At 40.1% G+C, this 24,913-nt stretch overlaps 2 protein-coding genes across 2 annotated transcripts in view; both read right to left on the bottom strand.

Annotated features, from left to right (window-relative positions):
* LOC110973034 (uncharacterized) overlaps window positions 1-17,611 on the bottom strand; it is a 173,678-nt gene extending 156,067 nt beyond the window's left edge. The window contains exon 1 of the mRNA XM_087130110.1: window positions 17,382-17,611. Within this exon, the coding sequence (XP_086986236.1) occupies window positions 17,382-17,402 (21 nt within the window). The 5' untranslated portion in view covers window positions 17,403-17,611. The remainder of the gene's footprint in view (window positions 1-17,381) is intronic.
* A 646-nt stretch (window positions 17,612-18,257) lies between these two features.
* mrps24 (mitochondrial ribosomal protein S24) lies at window positions 18,258-22,788 on the bottom strand. Its single transcript, XM_022248733.2, has 3 exons — window positions 22,681-22,788; window positions 20,827-21,007; window positions 18,258-20,255 (listed from the first exon to the last, which is right to left on the bottom strand). The coding sequence occupies exons 1-3, from the start codon at window positions 22,720-22,722 to the stop codon at window positions 19,972-19,974; spliced, it is 507 nt and encodes a 168-aa protein (XP_022104425.1). The 5' UTR covers window positions 22,723-22,788; the 3' UTR covers window positions 18,258-19,971.
* Between the last annotated feature and the right edge of the window lie 2,125 nt (window positions 22,789-24,913).

Here is a 24,913-nt window from a genome sequence, read left to right as displayed (position 1 = left end):
CTGCATTTCCCAAGCACAAGCCATCACAGTTTCATTAGAGTCGGATGCTGTCTTTCAAAAAGAATTTCCTCCAAGCTTCAAACATGTCAAGTACTTTAAATATTCCAATTGACGGATACCCTGATTTTGAAAAAATAATTATTCCAAGCATGAAAGTGGAGATATGTGTATAAAGTAAAATAGGGCTCTATGAAACGTTTTCCCTCACAACAGACAGATAACACATTTACATACTATGTACAGAATACTTATTGGTACACACATGTACATGGTACAGTGCGAAATTGGAGGGAAAAAATATCCACAAAATGATCACCAAGGGTTAACTTTTCGAGGGCCCCACAGTAGTGTAGGGTCTGTAATATACATTTGTGTTTGTCTTAAGACACCCCTTAATAAAATACCAATTTCTTGTGCTGAGCATCACTTTTATATGTGAAAAACATGTTAATGGTAAACTCAGGGTTTTCGGGATGTTAAGAGATTGTTTAAAAAATCCTGATGAAAAATCCTGAAATCAGGAAAACCCTGACAAATCTCACCCCAAGTGTACTCGTACTTCTTACTCAACTCCCAAAACTGTAGTTACAACCTCATAAAAATACATGTACATGTACATGGCTGTAACTGGCACTATTAAATCGGAGTTTGATTTCCTCAAAATATTGCAGCTTAAAAACTGCTATGCAATGCTTTGTTGGCATACAGCAATTGGCTAATTTTGGGTAGCAGCGTTTTCAAAATGTGACTGCATAGAATAATATGTAATATATAAAATCCATATCAAAGAAAACAATAAAAAAAATAAAGTCAATTCAACAATGGTCTTTCAAATCATTTTCAGAGCAAGTGGGTTCTCAGTCTAGGGCCAGAAAATGTTTAAAGTGGGTGGGTGCACAGGATCTGCCCACAGCAGCTGCACACGATGAACATTCTGGGCCCCCCCCTTTATTTTGATGAACTAAATTGCACTGTTGAAAGAATCTGGCTTTTACTTTGCTTTCAAAAGTGTGCACACTTGTGTTGGCTTTCTTGAGTGGCTGGCGATGTCTTCCTAGTGAAAGGATATGTTGATGTACCCTAATATGACGCACATTGATTTTTCGCCTCTAGTGCCTTGCTGGAGCAATAATGTTACCTCTCATTTCATTATGTGAAATCGGAAACTCCCAACATTCTGATTCAAAAATCTTGATTTTACAAAAATCTCGACCCGCTACAAAGTTCCAATGAAGTTTTTACTTTGGCTTGATTTTCCAATTTTTTCTGAAGTGCAAAATGAACTCTATAAAAACACACCCACAACATGAAACTAATCTTCTAACAACCCATTGGTTGGGTAAGGAGAGATATTAACAATTTGGCAGAATTTATCAACTTCAAAGAATTTCTTTAATGTTTATTTGAGTTTGGGGGAATTTTTTAAGAGCGCCATGTCGGCATAGTTGGGGAACACTCAGCTGAATTATTACCTTATTACTGGATGCAGCCAGTTTTGGATAGGATAAGCATGTAACAAAATGCAAATTTTTTCAACGAGTGATTTGGCAACAAGTCAAGTGAAAGTCGAAGTGCGCAACATTAGGGCACTCTAAAAATTTATGTACAATTTGGTGGCACACGATGCACTTTGCTTTACATCGATCTTTCCTATAACCAAACACTTAAGTGAAGTAGTCAAAAACGAAACATCCATCATATTTTTTATTCTAGCAAACTGCAAGCTGAACTTGTTTTTCACTCTTCCATTGGTTAATTTTATATTTTCACAGCTGTAACAACTGAAGTGAACAGTTAAAATAACGTCCAACTGTGAGACATGAAATGGTGCCCACGTTAGTCCGTCATGTACGTGCTGCATGCACAACGTGCTTGGAGCTGGCCATGCATGCTGTGCCGCACCACTTGCGCGAAATTCGTGAGCATTACTGGTTTCCTACTTCGGCTATCTCAAGTGAACAGAGTTGTGTGGGAACCAATAAAGTAAGCTCCTCGATATCCGCATGTGTATTTCAAAGGATAACGTGCTCCACTGTACCGGTATGTGCATATTGAATCGTTTCAAGCATCACAGCATGAAGCCCTGTGCAATTATTTCAGAAAGTGCGTATAAGTAGCATTTGGTCAACACTGCATTGCAAAAAGCAATGCGATACAGGAGAAATCCAACACTGTATGAAATATGCATCAATGCATGTGCACAACCAAATGTCAAAACCTTACATGTATATTCTATGACAATTTTTCTTTTACTCCTCTTAATAACTCTCTAGTATAAATCCTCCATGCACCCTCCATGCACCCTCCATGCACCCTCCATGCACCCTCCAGGCACCCTCCAGGCACCCTCCAGGCACCCTCCAGGCACCCTCCAGGCACCCTCCAGGCACCCTCCAGGCACCCTCCAGGCACCCTCCAGGCACCCTCCAGGCACCCTCCAGGTTTAGTGTAAATCACACAGAATCTTGTTGGCATTTACACGGCAAGTTAGCAGCAAAGTTAAGGCCGCTTCATACCGGTAATTAGGCCCACATATTTGTATGCAAAAGAGAACATGAACACAAATGTGTGGTGTCAGACCAAATATCTGTATTTTTTGCTCTGTGAAAATGAGTCACACATCTCCAGAGCCACTTTTGAGTTAAAGGCCTTTGAAGAATCTTGCACTGTGTTTAAGCGATAGGAATCGTGAACATTTTAACATCTACACAACGTCCATTTCCATCATACCAAACTGAGTGACACGTCAAAGGAAGAGCTCAAATTCTTCAATCTCATACAAAGTGAAACTCAAAAGTAGCTCCGCAGACTTGTGGCTCATTTTTATAGAGCGGGTCACATTTGTGCTGCGAATTCACGAAAAAATGACCATACATTTCAACCCCGACAAATTTTGCTCGCAAACGTTTCGTGACGTCAAATGTTCTTCCTTTTTCCAAATATGAAACAGCCTTTACAGTTATTAAAGCTGATGATAAAAAAAAAAAATATCGATATCGTCAAGAACAACAATATCGATATCACCGAGAAGGAAAAGGACACATACATGTACGTGTACACTGTAAACTGTGCGTGCAGGCCATATTCATTTACAAGGTGCAGTCCATTAGGCTTCTGGTTTGGATATCCAAGCCAAGGCTTGCCATTATTGGAGGCAAATTGAATTACCTTACCCCAAAATTGGGAATTATGGAGTATGTATGAGCATGCATCCTTCATGGGAAAAATACTGAAGAACATTATCTTGCGTCAAGTCCCGAGTGACACCGAAACACACTGCAGGGTGTCTAGTTCCATGGCATGTCTGTACATCGAAAGCAAACCAAATGCACTGTGCATGGACATTTTATTGGTGTCAATAAAAAACCATCTCACAGTGAACCAGTGAAACGCGTTCTGAAACTTGTACAAATGTGGGACGTAGATATAATGTATTTTCTGGGCTTGTGTAAACACACTGTCTCATAAACAACTTTTTCTCTTGTTTTCTTTGAAATAGATTTTTCTCCTGAGATTTTCCAGATGGATGCCAGTCATGTTCTTGTCAGCAGCCAGAAAATGAGGCCAGAGATTTAAGGTCTAAATTTGCCCAACATTTCACATTAAAAACATCTGAAATCAGGCTTTAGCCTGAAAAGTCAAATCCCAGTTCCAACACCCCCCCCCAAAAAAAGGGTAAGGCAAAGTGCTTGATGTTCTTTTTCCATTCTTCTGAAGCTACGATATTACCAGGTTTCGTCATGCATGATTTCACCCTGTCCAGCGTTTCCTCTACACATCCACCCAGAGAATTCCCAGGGCTACTGGACCCAAGCTGGCTTGGGTGGCCATTAATCCCTCCCCACTGGTTATCAACACCTTGTCCTGAGGTGTTTGGGCACAAGAGGGGTCATCCGAGTTCGGAAGAGCGTACTGTGCCCACAGAGGGCGTTTCAGTGACGACATGCTCTACTATGACTGAGGAGGGCCCGTTTCATGACATTTATCATAGAAGTTCTGTACAGAAGACTGAAACAGTAATGAGAACCACCAGGGCGAGACGGCGAATTACATGTACATGTTGGCATACATGTAAGCACACCTTTCCAACCCCACAGACCACAGAAATTATCTTATCAACGGATTAAGCATGGTCAGGGAGACAAGTCATCAAACAGAAATCAACATGGCAAAGTTTAAACAACTTTTCTGGATTAAGTGGAAAGGTATTGTACATATGACACCTGAAAAAGCAACATATGTTTCCTTAAAGTACTACAGAACCTCTATGACAAAGTCAAAACTTGCTGGTATGCTGGATGAAATGATGAAACATGTAGCCTGAGATACCATTATTCCATCATTATTCCCCTGTAGTTACAGTATCTGCTGGTTAAACGACACCATAGAAGTTGGCCAACTGAACACGTGACAGTAGGCACAGACAGTTTTATTTGATCTTGTCCACTTACAAAGTACCACGTTATCCAACACAGATGTACCATAAACAAGTTACATGTGCTTGTACTGTACACGTACTTCAGTGGTGTGTGTGTTTGTGTACATTTAAGAAATATCTGAAACAGCAAACAGGTCCTGGCCAACTGGTACTCAGAATGCAACCAAACTGTATTATATTCAATTCTTTTAAAGTTCACCAACTGTCACGATTGTCAATACAGCAAGGGGTAGTCTACACAATGATCCAATTTAATGTTTCAATGGCGACGGTAAACATGAACTGATTCAAAGAACTGTTGGCCGTGAGTCATGATGGTTTTTTTTCTTTGCAAATGTGCGCCCAACGCAAATCCGACTCCCACTCACGGGGAATTCACAGAAAGGGTAAATATACCACGAATGTAGCTACGAATGTTTGTGAGCCTATTCAACAGTAAAACTTGTGACGACGAATGAAATGAAGTGTGTTACACATGGACATGTCCGTGTAGGTAATGAATTGGCTTCAAGCGACCCTGCATTTGAGAAACATGTTTCAACTTTGCCATCTTTAATTAATCATGCCACCATCAGGTTCACATGATAAAATGTTGTACAAAATAATTGCAGATGGTTCCCTAATTTCAAGCCAACAGATATCCATTAAGTAAAATTCCTGACTAAAAAAAAGGGGCTATTCCTTCTAAAGACACAAGGAGAGGCGACAACTTGATGGCAATACACAAGAATTTTGCATACATTGCTTTTATTACTTTTTGCGGTCATCTCTTCAACCTTTCTGCCATAAATCAACCTGCCATTATTTTCTTAGAAATCGTCATAGCATGCAGACGAGTCCACACCCAGCCCAGGAATAAAGAAATCGTCTTGGTATTACAAGTTCACAAATCATTTAGTTTTCTTCAAGTATTTCTTAAACCTGCTTGATTAACGTGCCAGTAGGTGCTCAAATCCGATGTATTTTTACATTCTTCCTCGGGCTAGCCAAGGGCAACCAATCGATGGACACCTTTGTGGACTTTGAAAAATAAATCTGTCATCTTTTCCCAGCTCGTCCTTACATGTACATGTATCTCCAACACTGACTAAGTAACTGCGACTCCAGCAGGCTGATTGGATTTCTCTACGTGCTGCCAGAAATGTGTGACATTTGACGGCCTAGAACCCTCCAGTTCCCATCAGCCTCTCCTCTCCCCTCTTCCTTTCACCCACCCTCGTCCTGCATGTGTGAGCAATATCGACGCATCTGACTCCATTATATTCAGTGGCTCACTGTGACGGCTTGCGCAAGAATATCGGACGACGTTCCCAGACTTTGTAATGTCAGAGTTCATGGGATTGTCCGATTGTCAGATACTAAGCTGTCTGCAGCCACCCGTTTATTGAACAGTGACCAGACTGACCACAGCAATGTACCGGTACAGTACATGTACCGGCACGTACATGTAGTCTCACTTTTGAGTAGGTCATAATTAAGCATTTAAGTCCGCACACAACCATGATGAACAGGGCTTACTGTGTGTACATCCATGCTTTAAAATATGGCTGGCATGCTGTCAATCAATAATAAATGAAATACAGGTAGATTTATACAATGGCATACGTGTATGTATACAATTAGTGTCAGGACTCTTGCTCAAGTTGACATTTGTACACATAGTATGGATTATACATGTACATATCAGACCTTACATAAATTGCCATGGTATGATGTATACAGGGGCACTACTCAATAGCTGGTTAATTAAAAGGTAAATATGTGGGCTAACAGGTACATGTAGAGGGTCAATTTAAACCATACGGTTACATGTACATGTGGTGTGCAGTACAATGTACATGTAGACACATGAGGACTGGGAAGTCTTGTTAATTAAAGGCAATATTTCCGACATGCAAATTAAATCTTACAGAGATACATGTACCGGTACAAGCAAGCCTTTTACTTAGAGTTTTATGAATTTTTTTATTGTTTAAAATGCCATGCACATCTTGTGATTTGTGGCTTTCAATCAAATGTGTACTCAGTTAAACAATTTACAGTCTTGGCATTATTTGTTTTAAGTATCTGTATGGCATGTACATGTGCATGTATCTCAAAAATACCGGCACCGGTTGATTTATATTTCAAGCAGCAGGGATCATATTTATATGACACTGCATCACACATTTAAGGTCCAAGCCATTATTCATGGGCCAAGAGAGTACCCAAGCATATTGCACGTATTACATTCACTACAGGAACAAGACACTGTGCACATAAATAGTTTAGATCTCTGAAATGTCACACTGCACCATACCGTGACCAGCACCAATAATGATCTGGTGTGCTCTCTGGTGCGTTCTTGTAAATTATATTTAGTTGAAGGGATTAAATTTCAAATTCAGACTGTATTTGGCAGCTGTTCATCAAAGAACAACCCATCAGAATCCTAAAACTTGTGGCAACCTTAATGCTATAATTTTACCCGCCAACTTCAAGGTTCTACAACATCATGTTCTGGGAGATTTTGTTATGCGTTCAGGATACAAATAGTACTGGTATGTACAGTACACAGTGTGAGAGGTACAGCCTAAGCAAGTGTACGGTACCTATCTCTTGAAAGTGTACATTTGAAGGTGACAGTTTTGGAAAACATTACTACCGTCTTAAAACCTTGGCCACTTGTACTGTATACATGTGTGAACTTAATCCTTTGATTCCAACGTTGTGTATACATGTAACTTACATGTACATGCATAACCCAAGGTCATCAGAAATAATGAAGACTTGATGATCAGTCACAACAGAGGGCCATATGAAACCCCAAGTTACAAGTTCACAGCTGCACGAAGCATATGGTACATTCCATCGCAGATACCGTACCGGTACATGTACTGTACTGTAGGCCCCTGGATGCGTTTTACAGCACTGACTGCGTTGAGGGAACATGACCATATCATATCATGCACAAGACAACCAATATGCTTCATCCACAGCATGCCGCACATTCCCAAGGTTGGACCTTATTAAAGTTTTTCTCTCTCTTGTTTTTTTTTTTATTTGCTGAAGAATTCAGCAATTTGCAGAAAGGGCTTCAAAAAACATTAGTTTTTTTTTACAAAATGAAGGCTCAATCAGGTGAAATGGCTTAGCGCCTGTGAATGATCTGAATTACTGCTGCATTAGCAGGGCACAGGTGCATGACGATGGGCATTACCTTTGCACAGCTTTTGTTTGGTTTAACTGCCTCATAAATCGACTGCAAACAGCCATGTACATGTACATGTACTAGCGTAGTAACTCACAGCTTGGTTTGATTCTGCAGCCAAACAGGCGACAGCAACAAGCTAGTCAAACTGAGAAAATGGGCTACAACTTTCAAACTGTTATTATCCCTTCGTAGAATTCTGCTGTTCTGAGACTTAGAGATTCTGCCGTCAAATTCCACATTAAATCTTTACAGTTCAACTTTGAGGGTATACACTGTAATGCTACATGTTCACATGTACATCCCGGAGGAGGCAAGGCAGACTATTCCTTTTGTCACAAGGTAAATAGTTGCTGGCAGATTACTCTTCTGATTTTGTCATATTCGTTGTATGTTTGTATGGTTTTTATGATTGTATAATTCCTTTTTATGCCCAACATATTGGAAGTATAACTTCAGTACTCCTTTTTATGCCAAGTGTATTTAAAGTAACAAGTCTTTGTGAACGTTCAGGGGTCTTTTATATATAAAATATGTGACTCTAGTCACAAGTCCCCAAGCTCAAGTCTGAGTCATCATGGTCGAGTCTGAGTTCAATTCATTTTCTGATGTGACTCAAGTTGAGTCTGAGTCACCAAAAAAGTGGCTCGAGTCCTACAACACTGCTGGGAAGCACTTTTAACACCAAGCTCATGGCACTCTTTGCTTCACTGTAAATTTACCAGGTCCCAACATTACAAAAAACTCAGCTGTCTCCTGGCTCTCATAAGGCCTAGAGCTACATTTCATGGGTCATTATTGAAGGGGTAACATCAAGACATGTTGAAAATGGGTTCCCAATCTTAAATAACAACTCCCGAGAAACCTGTCACCCTATTCTAGGGATCATGGGAAAAAGTATAATGTTACGGTTCTATCTTCCCTTCATACAAAATGAAGATGGTACATTTTGCAGAAGTTGTAGGCATTTCCCTTGACAACGGCTGATGGATTCCATATGAGTGAGAGCACCCTTGAAAGGGACAGACAATTCCAATTGACCTTTGCAGGCAAAAAGTGCATGAACTGACAGGGCACACATAACACTTGTTTACAGAGAGCAGCAGGCATTGAAAATCCAAGATACCAAAATTTAATAATAGCAGTTCTAGGCTTGTTGATTTGTGTGCACATGTGTGTATCTTTTTTTTAATCCAAAATCAGGCTTTTCTTTGTAATTTCATGTCCAACTGAATTTATTCAAAAATACTTGTACATGAGTGATATATACATCAACAGTTTAACAATGAATTGACTTTGACAAAATGAAATAATATGAATATGTAAATGGCAAATAACTCCAAAACGCAAAATGCCACTGGGATGAATTACATATCAAATGAAAGCTTAGGATATGAGCAATTTAATTATATACATGCAGAATTCAAATTTTTAAAAATGTGACATAATACACCTTTTGCAGAGTAAGTCACATTTATTCCCTTATTGATACATGTAACACAGTGATCATGATGTAATGTATTTTCAGCATACACACGTAAAGAGCTTCATGCCATATTTGAAGATGTAACAAAACAACAGCCAATGCGTTTGCATGCATGTTGATTATACAGTTCACACTTTGATAGAGGTGGCAATGGCCCTTACTGCTGGATAGAATATTTCACATTTCAGTGAGCAGCTGCTTGCCTGATATGGACTTCACACCATCTACAACTGTGGCCACGCAGCTGGTCAACACGAGATCACACCCTGGCTGGCAGGAGCCTGTACCAGACATCTTAGTCTGGATCCCAGAAGGGACAGTTACGTGTATACACGTACATGCACAGTTGTGGTCAATAATGCTTGACAAGCACCAGCCCACCTGCAAGCCACAATGCTGTTTCAAATCCCCATCATTCTGTGAACCAAAGGTGGGTACAATTAGCTGAAGTGTGAGGGTAGGATGTCATCTGAACTTACAAAACTTAAAGAAGATCACAGAGAATTGAAGAGGACAATTTTTCAATTTTTAATTCCAGGAGGTCTTTTTCTCAGCAATTTTACCCCACACAATATTGTCTCAGTTCATCTGTCCCTCATACTCATTGCCATTCATACTCAAAATTCATATGGCAATTCTCAAATTAAGCAAAATAAGCTGGCCCAGAGAAACTGAAAAGAATGAAAGAAGTTTCAGTTTAGAAATTCAAACATCTCTTCACAAAAGATTTAAGCCCCGACATCAGGCAACACTACACTCACAAACGTACATGCATGATTGACTTCAACCACAGATATAATATAAACACGCTTATGCAAATTTATGCCATGCTAAAATAAGCGGCATTGTTCATTTACACACTGAATGTGTAAAAGTTGAAATTTGAGAAGAAAAAGGTACACGTACACGATAACTAGTAATTTTAATATTATGTCTTTGTACATTAACATTATGCTCTTTCGCCATAAATTCCCCCATCACAATATACGCGTAAGGCTTGCATTATTGATGTGTCCTTGGCCTCACTGGTGTGTATATGTAAACACATGTATGATTAACCTCACGCAGACATACTCTGTACATCTAACACAACAGTTGTCTTTTTATCAATGAAAAGCCTAGCTGCCTTTATGCTAATTACTGTCACAGAATGGCGTTGCCTTAAAGGATTTATGCAATATGTTCATCGACAGGTGTATAGCACTTTTTTTGACGGGGGTAACTGTTTTGTCCATGACAAGCACGTACACACATACTGTACACCAACCTTCTACACCTACCGGTACATGTACACGTCGGTACATGTAGGTCTACATATAATTGCGGTGTGGACCTGTGAAAAAATGAGGTCTGCGGCACATAATGCAGGTTGCGCAAACTTTGTGTGGACTACGGTACATGTACATGCACATACTGTACACGCACATATACATGTACTGGTACAAGTATCCATGTACATGTGCTGGTAAAAGTATCCATGTACATGTAGACCAGGTCCACACAAGGTAACCCCGAACCAGAAAATAGTTTGAGAGGCATTTTGGGGTTACGGTGGTTGGTAGCAAACGGAAGAGGAACAATACAAGAAACCTGAGTAATAAAAAAATCCAGCTTGATAGAGAATTCACAGAGCAAGGAAAGAGTATTTTCACCATGTTTTAAGTAAAGGAAACTTTAAACCAAAGTCCAAGCTACCGCATATACATGTACGTGCACATGTGCGTAGGTGACATACATGTACAACTACCGGTCGGTACATCTACATGTATGTGCATGCCATGCACATATACTGTATGTAGATGTATACATCATTAATGTATACATAATCAATGCCAAGCACATACATGTACATGTAGACGTATACATAATTAATACCATGTACATACATGTAGATGTATATATAATTATGATTACATAATTATACATACATGTAGATACATAATTTATTCATAATTAGCAGGTACATGTACATGTATGTATAAACTGTAACTCACACTTTTTCATGACACAAGTTTTCAATTAGAATGGAATCAGCAGAACTGAACCACAAAAGAAGTAAACAGACATTTGAACTCTCTTTAAAATGTGAACTACACGCATGGCCAACTCTTTAAACGACATGTGCATGTACACTGTACATGTATATACTCATATATTAGAAAAAAAAGGATGTTAGAAAACAAAGTGCCCTCTGTAGGTACCCTTTCAGTCCCGATGCAATGTACCTACATGTACATGTAGGGTACATGAGTGTCCATGTACTGGTAATGTGCCCCTCGCTTTTTTTTTTTTAACTGGTGGTTTCAATTTCAAAACAACTCCTTGCAAACTGAATGTGACATGATCTGACACTATGAGATTTTTCCAGCCCTGCTCTCCCATATGGCTATGCCCACATCTCTGTGATATTCCTGGTACAATGACGGACAGTCTTATCACACGATCCATTTACAATGCACAGGCAGACAGGGACGGTTTACTGGTCACACCCCTCCCGCTCCGAGGGTCTATGTACAAAATTGCTGTGCATTCACTCCCGGACTAAAGTCCACGGCCCACATGAACAGAAATGGGGGGTACACTACAGGTGCCTGGATACGATACAGATCCACAGGTTGAAATACTGCAGAATAATAAGTCTGTGGGTTACGTGTACACGCACCACTAGCCTTTGGATTCAAGTACATGTACATGTTGTCTGATTTCGGCACAGATTATGCAATTACACACAGGTAACTTGCACATGAACCCACATCTTTTAAGAAGTGGCCCTTAAGACTACTGTACATACCAGGAACATTGTGGTAGATTTGAAGCATTGGGAGGAGTGGCTGAGTGTATAAGAAATAAAGGCCCTGTGGGCAACCTTCAGGGATTTAAACAGCATTTGAAAATTCTCTGTCCAAACAAGACCTGTAATTGAAATACATGTGCAAGGTGCCTAAAATGAAGCTTGTGTATATGCTTTCCACAAAAAAAATAGGTTGAAATAAAGTGGGGACTTATAAAATTGACCCAGAGGGTGTACCTACCGTACATGTGCACAGACGCATAGACCCTCTCTGCAGCTGAGCAACTGGTAAGAAAAGCTTTGAATCAGCACTGCAAGACATTTAGCACCTGGCTGCCAGAGTGTGAAATCTGCAACAATTTAGGCCGTTTCCCAATACTCAACTTGGGCTCCGTCTCAGGCTTCAACTGTTTTTACTTCCTGACTTTGAGGTTATAAGCTTAATAGCAAGTCTGATAGTGCCACAAAACATCAAGTAAAATGCAAAAGAGCCAAACATTACAGTATTTTTATCTAAGTTGAACGCTTCAGGCCCACAATCGAGGATTGGTTTCCTACACGAAGCCTGAGACAGAGACGAAGTTGAGTATTGGAAAACAGCCTTAGCCATCATTTAATATTGCCAGCTGGAACTTTACCGTATTTACAGCTGGAACTGTGCTGTATTTACAGCTGGAACTTTGCTGTATTTACAGCTGGAACTTTGCTGTATTTACAGCTGGAACTTTGCTACATTTACCAGTGTCAGCCTTTTAGCCTAATAGTAATATACATGTACACTGAAAGTTTATTCTGCCCAGTGTGTGTGCAGCTCCAGTCAATGGTTTCTGAAGCTATGCATGAGCTTATAACTACATGTTCATTGTACGTGTACTTCAAAGGAATGATCTCTTCCAGCAGACAGAAACCATTCACACTCAATGAATCCTCTAAGCATCAGACAACAGGTCTTTTGAGTTTGCCTGCGATGAAACCACTTTGGTGAGCTTTCCCAAATACATGGAGCACTAAGCCTTTCCAGGCAGATGAGTGACACCTACGGTGACAACCTTTTATTCTGGGACAATGTCTACATCTCGTGCAGGTGGTAGGGCTTTAATATGAACTACGACTGCAGCAATTGATGTCGGTTTGCAGGGGAACCCCGCTTTACTCCATTTCTGTTTTTCAATTTCATTCTGCACACGTATCCTGGTACTAAATGTGTGACGCAGGAAAAAAATGGCATACTATGCACTGTACCGGTACATGTAATGTACAATTGTACAGTAAAAATGCATGTAGGTACGCATGTACATGTATGCAGGTCTGTTAATGCTAGGAGCAGTAGGGCCTACATACATGTATGTGCATGTACCAAGTACTGAGTACGCTGCTGGCAGAAGACATACTGGTCCTTTTTCAAGGTATTGCGCGTGCTCAAAACTAGGCCCGCATGCTCGGAACAACGCGTGCATGCTCAGAACTGGTAAAAAGGACCAGTATGTTTGCCTCCATCAAACATCTAAAAGTCTTCTACTCACATGTGGGCAAAAAATTAAAAATCAAAGGTTTCTGAATGCCTGATAGTTTACAGAATAGCAGACAAAACTAGAAAACAATGAACAATAAGATTACTGCCTAACGATCGGGAAAGAAAAAAAGTGCACATACATGTACATGTTCCTAAAAACAATCTTTAACAAGAAATGTAAAATGTATGAAATAATTTTTCCCAGATTCCAATACCAAATCCTGGGTTGCCTGATTTAAATCACGAAGTTAAATTGTGATATAAATCAAATGAGTTTTTAAATCACTGATTTAAATCAACATATTTAATTTTTTGGGTAAAAAGGCCAAACTGTTTCAATTTTTGAACTTTTTTTACTGATTGGAAATGTTTGCAGGTTTTAAACATTATAAAAGCAAATCCCCCCTCTGTGATCCTTCTAATTCCTTGTATTAAAGAAGTCTAAATGCACATGTGTTAAACAAAACCTGGGTTGGCAAGATCTTTATGTTCAATTCTGTCCACTTGTTTCAACTTAAATCAGCTTTTTTGATTCAGCAAGTGCATTTGATGTGAAGGATTTATAACCATGATTTAATTTTTCTTCAATTACATGTAAATTGCCCACTCCAGAGTTTAATCATGGAGGAAGGACAGAGGAGTTAGAGCTCTGGCACTTCAAAGGGCTCAATGATACACAAAAGTAGACATTTCAAAAATGTACAAGTGGGACCAGTAATATCCTAGCAATATTTGGTGTTTTGTTTGCAATTAACTACAACGTATCGCCGTGGCCAGGAAATAGAGATCTAACATTAGATCTACTTTTGCCATCGTGAATAAACCTTTTACTTTGATACACTGTTCCATTATCCATGAAATGTTTGTAATTTTATTTTGTCTCTCCAAAACATCAGTTTTCAAAGTCTTTGTACGAATTTGGTTAAGACTGACCAACAACATGTTGACCACCACTGCACAGTTAAGTTCATAACAAACAAATGCACAATTCATCACAAGGAGTGCTCAAGAAATCTCATGAAATACTTTTTTATATAAATGCCATAATAAAAATGATTTGAATAAAACACAACATCTCATAAACACCTTCGCTATTTATTCCCCAAACAACTCCAGACGAAAGCGTTTGATAAGGGCAATGACTGCACATGAATACTAAAGGCACACAGCCTAATACAAGCAACTGAGCAAGCATTAAATTTGATATTGTTGTCAGATCATACCAAGCACCATCGATGGCATGAATATTCAACTTCCTATACTGCAGTGCCCAACGTTTTAAGGATGCAGATTACCAGTGAAAAACTGCGGTGATGATCATGGGGTACAAAAGGGGCTTATGGTTGTGAAACAGGTGGTGCGTAGCAAGCATTCACTGCGCCCTGGCTATAGACGTACCAGACATGCCAGAAGGTGGTAATTGACCAGATGTTATAGCCCAGGCAGTTCAAACTCCTTCAGTATCCTTCCTCCATGGTTTAACATGTTAATTTAAAGTACATGTATCAGTGTACATTAGTATGGCTTGCTATGTATATTAGTATAGTATACATGTACTGGTATTTTATTGAGTCTAGAAATGTTAGTCATTATAGTGTACCTAAACCACTAAATTCATGCCCTTAATAAAATGATTTTTAATCAAGCCTACAGATAAGTCATTGCTCTGTGGAGCTGGATCACAAACAAAATGAGACTGCTTTCTGCACATTGCACAAGGTAAAATACCAGCATTTTGTACCTACCGGTACCTGTACACATGCACATGTACAATGTAATAAATGCCTATGTACCTGTTGTTCATGGCATGTTTCTCCCTCGTTAGTCATGATGCACGTACATACACCTGTATAAGCAGAGCTCCTAATATTCAGATTTTAAAAATAGCAGTACTTTTCATCGCAGTAGCGCACAGAAATTGTAATTTAGAGTCAACTGATCAGGGCAAGCCCTTTTCATGACCAGTAACCTGAATGAGGGTATGTTCATGTAACAAACATTGGTTTGGCAACCATGGAAGTTACAGTGCTCAGCCACTCGTCGCTGTATTTCTAAAGAATCTTCTGCCGAGGCTTCGGCTTCCTTTGCCCACATTTTGTTCGACATATTTCAAGTGTGGCGCCACTGTATGTACTACAACGATGCCACAAAACCAGATTTTAATTTTTTGAAAAATCAGATTTTTAGTTTTTTTTTTTGCAAAAAAAATCAACAACCCCGGCCAAACCCCAAGGCTACGGTGACTTGCAATCTGGTTCAGATTCTGAAATGTGAGATTCCATTTTTAGAATTGACAAAATGAACAATCCTATTCCCAGAACATTTAGCAAACTAACACTCAATGATCAAGTGAGACACACTGGCTGTCTTAGCCACATGGAAACCAGATGTATCCATGAACAGGTATACTACGCATACTTGGGCACCCTACATTCCACCCTGTGGTCTAAGATACATTTTGTAGAATGCCAAATTGTAGTGTTCAAAAGGTCAACACAGGGAATTGCTGTCATAATTCAGAAATTTCTCTCCTTTTGTTGAACATGTACCCAAGGGACCTCGACATGTGGGATGTCTGGGTTTGTTGTGGGGAATATATCGACAGACTCACAATGGAAGATCCAGATTATCATGGCAGGCTTCAGCTACTCCAAGTAGCTCTACCTGCTTACAGTTCATTATCACCCACACAAAATCAAACTCTTGAGTGGACCTAAAAGGAATCAAATGGAATTTTTTTAAAGCCAGCAACTAGATGACAAGATGCTATGGTACGTACATTGCATGTCACATTTCTGGTTGCATGGTTCATGAATACATGTATATACAGGAATAGTAATAAAGGCAGTCTGATAAAATAACTTTTACCACATGTTGAACAATGAACATCTCTTCCAAGGTAAATATTTCATATGTCTTCTAAATTTCTCCCCTGGGATTGAGAAAAAAAAGTTTCAGTTTGGATTATTCTGGAGAAAAGTTTCTATGTAAAAATAGGGCTTACTTTGGAGGACACACAGATTTTAAAAACGAAAGTCATCCACACCCCCCCAAAAAAGAAGACAAAAGGATAACAGATGTTCTCTGAAAATCAGATTAGGCCTATATTCTGAATTTTGAATTATATCCCAAAACATAAACTGATGACAACTTCTGCCACATTTGATTTCTGCAACTTGCTGAAAAGAAAGTCTTAAAGGAAAGAGTTCCATTTACAGACGCCACTTGACACTTCCCTCCCCCAGAACTATGGGGTCCGCCATCCACAGGAGTGGGGCGGACATTGGACCCCATAGTTCTGGGGTAACTTGACACCTTATGCACAAACCCTACAGTGGGACTGGTTTGAAAAATGTTTTCTAAGTAAACGACTTGATTTTTTCCCTCCCACGTTTTTGCTTTCTGATGGCTAACAGGTCACTAGGAAATAATCACCGGCATCCGTATATGGAACTCTTCCTGTGTTAAATATTATTTTTAACTTGGTTAAAATTAATTTAATACTAAGTTAGGCCTAAACCTACCGCACAAGGCCGATAAATTATCCGAATGTCAGAAATATCAATACACGATATATGATGTGATCACTGTGCAAAAACCATTGAGTTACTTAATAAAACTTAGCCTGCACTGTTGACAATGTTGAGTCATGGTTGACCGAACTGACGTGTATGCAAACCATGCAAACCCTGGCCTGGGCCTACAAAATTCAAAAAAAGTCTTTCGCTTGAAGTGGATGTTCACAAAGATAACAAACATGACAAATGCACTTTTAACATTATCACAAAACAAGCAGCCCAAAGGACGTTTTTCTTGTAAATCATAGATCTGAATTTGAAAAAAATATGGAATGCCCCGCCTCATTTCGGATCTCAGCCAAACAAACATTAGCGGGCCTACGACATTATGGCGTGTGCGTTTTACAATCTTGTCAATAAATAATTCAGCACAGCCCAACCTTACCTGATCCAGCTTCGAATCCATCTCACTTTTCACCGTTTTCCACTCAGAAAATAGCTTACTGCTGGACTTTTACGGCCCACTGGACCAACATCCAGTCCCGTTGGATTCCAGGTGCGACTTGATCAGCTTTCTCCGATCAAAATGATGTTTTTGCAAGCTTTTCCTGCAGACTCCAGCGGAGAATTCGGCATCCAATCGGCCATAAAATGTGAGAGGGAGAAAGATCGTAGACTCCCGGCGGCAGGCGCGGTTTATTTCAACTGAAACAGTACAGCGCCCCCTGTTGGCTAATTATCGTACAGCCCAAGGCCACAGAATTTTTTACAAGGCAAAGTTGTAAGACAATTTCACAATATAAAACTATACTAAAAAGACTTAAAAGGCCTTGCAGTGGTTAAAACGTCAGTTCTGAGGATGAAGAGTTCTTAATATAACTCGACCTTCATATTAATTAGGTGTGCAATTCATCCCAAATTTAGAGTGAATTCTAGGAACTTTGTTTCCCTGAAGGACCGAGATTTGTTTTCAAAGCTCAAGTAGTAGCCGAGAAAATGACAAGAAACCTTTGTTTGCATTTCCATCTATGGAGCGATGTTTGCTCAACATTCACCGATAACTGTTTACTTCAAAGCAGTGTTGAATTTTACCAAATAGCTTGTCTCATCCACAATTTAATTTTTTAATAAAGGGCTTTAAATTTCCGATTTCATAGAAAAAACACAGCACGGGATTTGAATTAAAATTTCTTACTCCTCTGTCCAGATGGGAGCTAGAAACTTGATAAGCTATGGCCAGTGTGTATTTTTATTATTCGTGGGAAAACTGATAAGTCGTGTACAACAAAACTGGATCCAAAGAGATTTTCATGGATCAAAATCGACTGTCATCTCAAAACTGCTTTATTACGCTTATTTTATAAAATAAAACCTTATTTAACCTTTGACCTTAAATGTTGAGAATTACTTTGGAAATCATTTTGCATCTAAGACACATGGAAAGAATAATCACGTTATCCTGTAATACACTAATTATTTTTTTCTTTGTGGAGATTAAACCACTTGCTGTAGCGATTATTTCAAACTTTAACAAAATTTTAAAAGCCAAGTGTTAACAAATCTGCACTTGTAAGTAGAAGACTTTACATTTACTGTGCATTCAAATTATGAACAACTCAAGTGATGGACTTGGGTTCTTACAAAGTTAACAGGGAGAACCCCCCCTCCCCCACAGTGGCAGTACAGTGCTTACAGCTGCTGTCAACAAGAATCATTTCCCTGGTATCCAGTGTGCTAAAACTGCAAGCTAACCATCAGTCAGGTAAAAGAAAGAGATGCACATACCCCCAACCCCCCCCCCAAAAAAAAAGAATGAACAGCATACACAAGGGGAAAAGGGGGGTGAATGAAAAGAGATAAGAGAGGGAATAAAAAAAACCACCAATTTGTGCTTGAATAAAATCCTCAAAATTGACTCTCCAATTCAAAGCTGATGACTGCTTGGCCCTCCCCCCCTGCAATTTTCTCCCCTGAAAAAAGTGGTTTGCCCCCATTAAAAAGACTGCTCCCTGTCTCAGCTCTCAGTGTCTTCAAAGTGACCCAACTTGACAAAACTAAGTCAAAAGTCCCCACAGCTACTTTTGAATCATGGGGGTTTTCAGCACATCACGTGTATGCATTCTGAGGTCAAAATCAACAGACATGTTCAGTTGTGATTGATCTAAAAACATGAGTCGCCTGAGCCACTTCTGACCTACACCCATACCCCCTAGGTCCTTTTGGCTAGGGACCCTCCTAAATCCTCCAGAATCCTCCAATTTCGGGGGTGAAAAAATTGGATTCTCCCTCAATCTTCCGAAATTTCTTGAAAATGTTACTTGGAGGTGTGCCTCCTGCCTCAATCCTTCAAAATCCTCCGGCAATTTCTGTCATTATGTTGAGGCAGTGCAAATGGCATTCTTGAGCAGTGCGGCTGATTCAAAAGAAATATCGGGCTGAACTTATGCACAACTCATCAAGAACAACACAAGGTCTAACCCACGACCTTCACTCATGCCATCCTTTGACATCAGCCATGCACTTTTGCCATTCACCCTCAATCCTCCAAAATCCTCCAAAAACCACCTGAAGGATTTTGGAGGCTCTAGAAGCCTTTGAAAGTATTTTGTGCAATGGAAATTAACAGTACCCTCCAAGTTTTCTCAGCCATTTGACACAGAGTTTCATCTGGATGTCACATCATTTTGTGGGCTCTTTATAATGTGTCGCTGTTTTCACCTACGTGACTTCTGTATTTATTCCGATGCCAAATGAGTGAAATTGCTAAATGAAGAGCTTCGATGTTTGTTCTACGACATCTGACAAAACAAATAAACAGGAAAAAGAATTTGAGATCCTTCCTTAAGATTCTTGACTCAAGAATAGGCTAAATTTAATCGGGGCTGATTTGTTGACCGCTGAGCAATTTTTCCTTGGCGACCCATGCACCAAATAAATACTGGGTACCAGTATATACATTTGACTAATGTCACTGGTGAATTCTAAATAAAAGGAACTGATAGGGTTAGAATAAATAGTGCATTTAAACAGTCCAATCATATCCACTTGTATATGGGCCGGTCGTCGACTATCTGAATTTCCATTTTGACGGGGCATTTGAACCAATGGGAGAGCAGCTCCTCTGTGTAGCCACTCAGGAAGTAGTATTTCTGGGGAGCTAGGTTCCGCAGCATGATCCCCACCAGGATGATCTGGTTGGCCCGCCGCTTGATGATGAGGTCCGTGGCCAGACAGTTGTGGAAGGTGCCATAGATGAACTTCCGGATGAAGAGGTCATCCATGGCGATGTCGGCGGCACCATTCTCGTTCTTGAGGTTGGCTGTCAAAACAAAAGGGGAGGATAAGCCGCATCTGATTCACTCGGCTACCACTGGCAATAACACACAGATAAGTGGAAGATGGCCGTAGCCATTAGGAGCAGCTTACACAGATGCACATGTTGTGTGTGGATAAAGCCAAGTTATTCTGTCTTAGCCGTAGACCTTTTTGTGTTGACATCAAACACGTCTCATATACATTTCTGGCCAATAGTCATTCACTTTCAGGCTATTTCTGAAATGGACATTGTTATCTACAGCTATGGCTAATGATTCATGCATGCTAATGGCAAAAACCGACAGCCACAGCCCTATATCCTAACGTTTGGGCATGGCTTGACATAAATGATAGCAGACCACAAGAGAATGTGGGAGATGTAAGGACAGGTTATCAGTGTTCGTAAGCTGTTTTTAGGAATCATGGGACTCAGAAAACTCCCCTTTTAGGATAAAACAAGCCTTTTTCTTCAGTTTTCGACACCTATTTTCATTACAATCTTATCCCTTGGGAATGCTTTAAACCATGAAAAATACACGCTGAAAGAACAATATTGTACATTCAAACATGCCCACCTGTGTGTTGAGCACTCCAGCCTTTCCGAACACCTATCTGAAATGGCGGGTTGGCCTGCTCATAGGTGATAGGCTTCTCCCCTTTGCTCACTTTCACACGGCCAGCCACGGTCTTGCAGCACACGGCAGTGGTCTGTAGGCACCGGTAGGGCAAGCAGGCCCAGTGAAGGGCATGACGAGCCTGTGAAGAGAACAAACCCGTCATCAAAACAAGTAGAGGTTTCATGGCATGGGCTACATTCGCTAGATTCACAAATCAAATAATAGAAAGCACTGCTAATTTTTTTCTCCTGGGACCTGGGCCTTGCACCACATGTTGCCAGCTTTTACCCACGATACTGCATGGCAGCACAATGTCTGGTGTACAGCTGTTACGCCCCAACTATAGCATAAGTCCCAACTGTAGTGCTGCAGTTGGGCTGGCCCAACTATTGTTGACCAATGCCTGTGGGAAATGTCTCAACATTATCCAAGTCAATGTCTCAACATTATCCAAGTCAATGTGTCTCACATTTGACACAATTCATCTAAAATGTGGTACTTCATCTGTTCATCTAGCCCTATGACCAATGACATGACATTTGTAAACAATATGACTTTGGCACATGCTGGTCACATCATGCACACCGGACCCCTCTGCTGTAGTTGGGCAGGCCAAACTGTAACACTCTAGTTGGGACGGGCCCAACTATAGTTGGGTATTGAAGTGATCCATAGAGCAATGATAAAATCACCAAGCCCATTTGAAAAAAAAAATTGTCCCCATTTAGAGGGCCATTCTGTCTTGCCAGGGACTGATTTTGTCCTTGAATAAAGGGACTTCTCCAAACACAAGGACAGTCTCCAACTTGTGATGTGTGCCTCTACTGATAGGTGGTATATTCAAACTAGGGACCTGGCGACAACACGGTCACAGACATTAAAGTTTGGGGATTGTATACCTGAGGACCTCCCAGGTTTTGTCATTTTAATCTTGCAAAACTGATAAGTCCCCCCAAAAAACAAAGGCAACACTGTCCTTGCACTGACCCATTTTGGGGGAAATTGTGAGAAAATGCAATATTCTTACTGATAAACCAGCCATGCAAATTTGATTTCACTACATGTATGTGTCATGTTTTAAAATACTCACAGTTCCCCCCATAATTTCCTTCAAACTTAAAACCCTGCCCTTTTTTGACAACCTCAACCCTACAGTTACTGAGCACAATGTCACAGTCATCTACCATGGTGAATTCAAAAGTTAAAATGTAGCTTTAGTATTAGGCATAAGCTAGGCCGTAAAAACTGGGTCAGCAAATTTACAATCCCTTACAGTTTAAACATCTGATTCTCGCAGTCGCACATCCGGGAACTTCTCTACATTATTGAATAGCAACAAAGGTAAATTGCCCCTTTGCCACGTGTTAAATGTTCGTCATGGCGGCATCTGTCCTTGCTCCACACTGTACCATTGTCTGAATCTAAATAGTTTGGTCAGCAAAATGTCTTCCAAGACACATTCACGCTAACTTTTGAGAAGCGCACTGCGTGTGGAATGACTAGACCAAAGCATTTTAGCAGTGCAGCTTCAGCTTGGATTTGAATACATCCATGAAGAACTATTTACAGCGAGAGTGGGTAGATTGTTCCAGTCTTTTATAGTATGTAGAAACAAAAAATGAGTTCTGGAATGATTTAGACTTACGACAAATTTGTAGGAATTTTTGTCGAGTTGCAAATTCAATGAAGTCATTTTACGGAAAAGAGAACAGCTTTAGTAGCTAAGAAAATAGTCTTAAAATCAACAATAAGGGGTCATACATCATTACAATAAAATCGTTTTGAGTTTCATAAAATTAGTGAAACACTGACCGAAATTACTCGTGCTGAGAACCTCAGCATGGGCGCCGCCATTTTGGAAATAGGCCTACATGACTTAACCACGAAAACTGGGATCTCTGTCAACGAGAGGCGGCGCTGTGACCATTACGTGTTGCAGGAAAGTAAATAACCAGCCGTAGCCAATAGTGATAAATAACCGAACTTCAAAAATTCAGGAAAAATAATTACGAGTTTCTCAGGCGTTTGAGACGCACGTCAAATTAAAGCCCAGTTTATGATTTTTCATTTTCTTTTCAAATTTCCATTCATTAACAAATGACTTCTGAAGGTTTTAATTTCCACGGAAGGTCACCCCTAAAATACAGCCTTAAGTTGAGGCCCCTCGCCATTTTGAAATAACGATGCCTAACTGAATATACCGTTTTCAGGCACCGATTTCTTCCAAATCTTAATCAGACGCAAGCTGGTATTCTTTTTGCCCGCCTAAACCTGTCTTTTCTACAAATCATCAAGTTCATGGGGCCACAAAATGCTCTTTTTCGTAGAGAAAGTGAGTGCATACAAATTGTGATTTGGCCCGCACAAGCAGTTTTCGGCCTCTTTAGTCGCCTTTATCCTGTGGGTGCGGCCCTGCGGCCCACAGAAATATCAACGCCGGTATTATGTCTGTGATGCGGCCAACTAGTGGCATTTTCTTCCACGGAGGTAGGAATCTCTGTGGTCTTCTCATATGAAATAAATTTGGTGTTTTTTATAGAATAAAAATTGATAATAACAAATTGCAAATAATAGATAAACACGGCAAAAATTCAAAAAAATATTGTAAACTCACGAAATTTAGTCACCGAAAAATAAAATTCCGGGACTTAAACAGATAATGTTAGTACAGGAGTGGATCCCGAACCAAATTTTTTTAGAGGAAGGGACTCGAGGGTCGTTGGGGAGGGGACAAAAAAAATTGGACACTTGCCGTGTAACCTTTCTTGGCCTTTCTGGGGGTTGAGGCTATATTTTGGGGCTTTTTATATTCGGGAGGGGGGAATTGTCCCCATTACAAGTCAGGGATCCGCTCTTATGGAGTGTAACCTTTACTACATGGTTTCACACATCAAAAAGATGTCTGCCTCCGCCCCCCTTACCACGCCTTTCCCTCTTGGATTCATTCCGGAGGCATGTAACCATAAAACTTTTACATTTGGGTTGCTCTGCACACGCCCTTATGTTCGACTTTCCAAGGCAAGTCGAGAAATGAATTTAGCAAATCTGAGTCAAATGTTGTCACGTTTTACTATTTTTGAGCGGATAACGAGAGGGGCTTTGAGGCTATTGTATATAGGATTGATGACTGATGTGTTTTGTTTTGGTACAGAAACAATTTACGGTGACAATCATGCCATTTTCACGCCCAGTGTTACGATCCGAAAAACTCCAAACTATTTAAAAATAGTATTTATTCAAAAGCTTGAATTTTCTCCGATGCAACAAAGAAATCAGAGAAGATTGCACTGATATAAGGAACAAATAAACAAGTATGACTTAAATGAGAATGTAACACTAAGCCTGTAAAACATAAGGATAACAAATAAAATTCCGTCTGGAACTAGTTTACAGTGATAAGGATAATAAAGAATCAAGATAAGATCTTATTTATACAAGATGATCTCACAAGCGAGAGCTTGGCGGCCAATACGGTGAAGAATGCTGGACTCCCCCATGGCGAAAAACAGTTCAGTCCTTGAGGTGCAAAAAACAAAAAATGAGCTGCAACGGGGGCAAAGACCATTTTGAATAAGAATAACTGGGATCGAGACGAAACGGCGAGGGCGTGATGACCGTCGCAAATACGGGAACTTGATGCTCCCACAAAGTATAACTGGATTCAGTTCACAACTGTCTCTTCCGGAACAAAATTCAGCTCTGCACTTCACTTGGTGTGGACAAACTTTTCTGACAAGCGTCGCTCCCGCACAGACGACTCGCCACCACAGGTTGAAATGGTTCAGAAGTCAACAGGTCAACGACATTTCCCCCATCAGGAAAGTCAGAAAAAGAGGTTTTAACATAAACCCTATCATCAAAACGTACTTTTTGCAAATTAGCAAATACAATGCATAAGTTAAATTAAAACTCTCACTTGTTAGACATAGAAATACACATCACTAGATCTAAACTCTGGACAGAACATCGGCAACAACATTGCTTCTTCCGCAGTGTGGACAATCGTGACTGGATAAAGTTGCAAAATCGAACTCCACCGACAGAA

Source organism: Acanthaster planci, linkage group LG19, assembly GCF_054643075.1.
Source record: "Acanthaster planci isolate LZ-2023a linkage group LG19, COTS_SCS, whole genome shotgun sequence".
In the NCBI taxonomy this organism is placed as follows: Eukaryota; Metazoa; Echinodermata; class Asteroidea; order Valvatida; family Acanthasteridae; genus Acanthaster; species Acanthaster planci.
Note: the sequence above shows the minus strand (reverse complement) of the source record. Positions and strands in the feature narration are given on the sequence as shown.

Coding starts and splice junctions, on each gene's coding strand:
- mrps24 (XM_022248733.2), bottom strand. CDS start 22,722: ATGGCGGCGCCCATGCTGAGGTTCTCAGCACGAGTAATTTCG. Junction 21,008..22,680: donor TCTCAGCACGAGTAATTTCG/GTCAGTGTTTCA, acceptor TTCTCTTCACAG/GCTCGTCATGCCCTTCACTG. Junction 20,256..20,826: donor CTGGAGTGCTCAACACACAG/GTGGGCATGTTT, acceptor TTGTTTTGACAG/CCAACCTCAAGAACGAGAAT.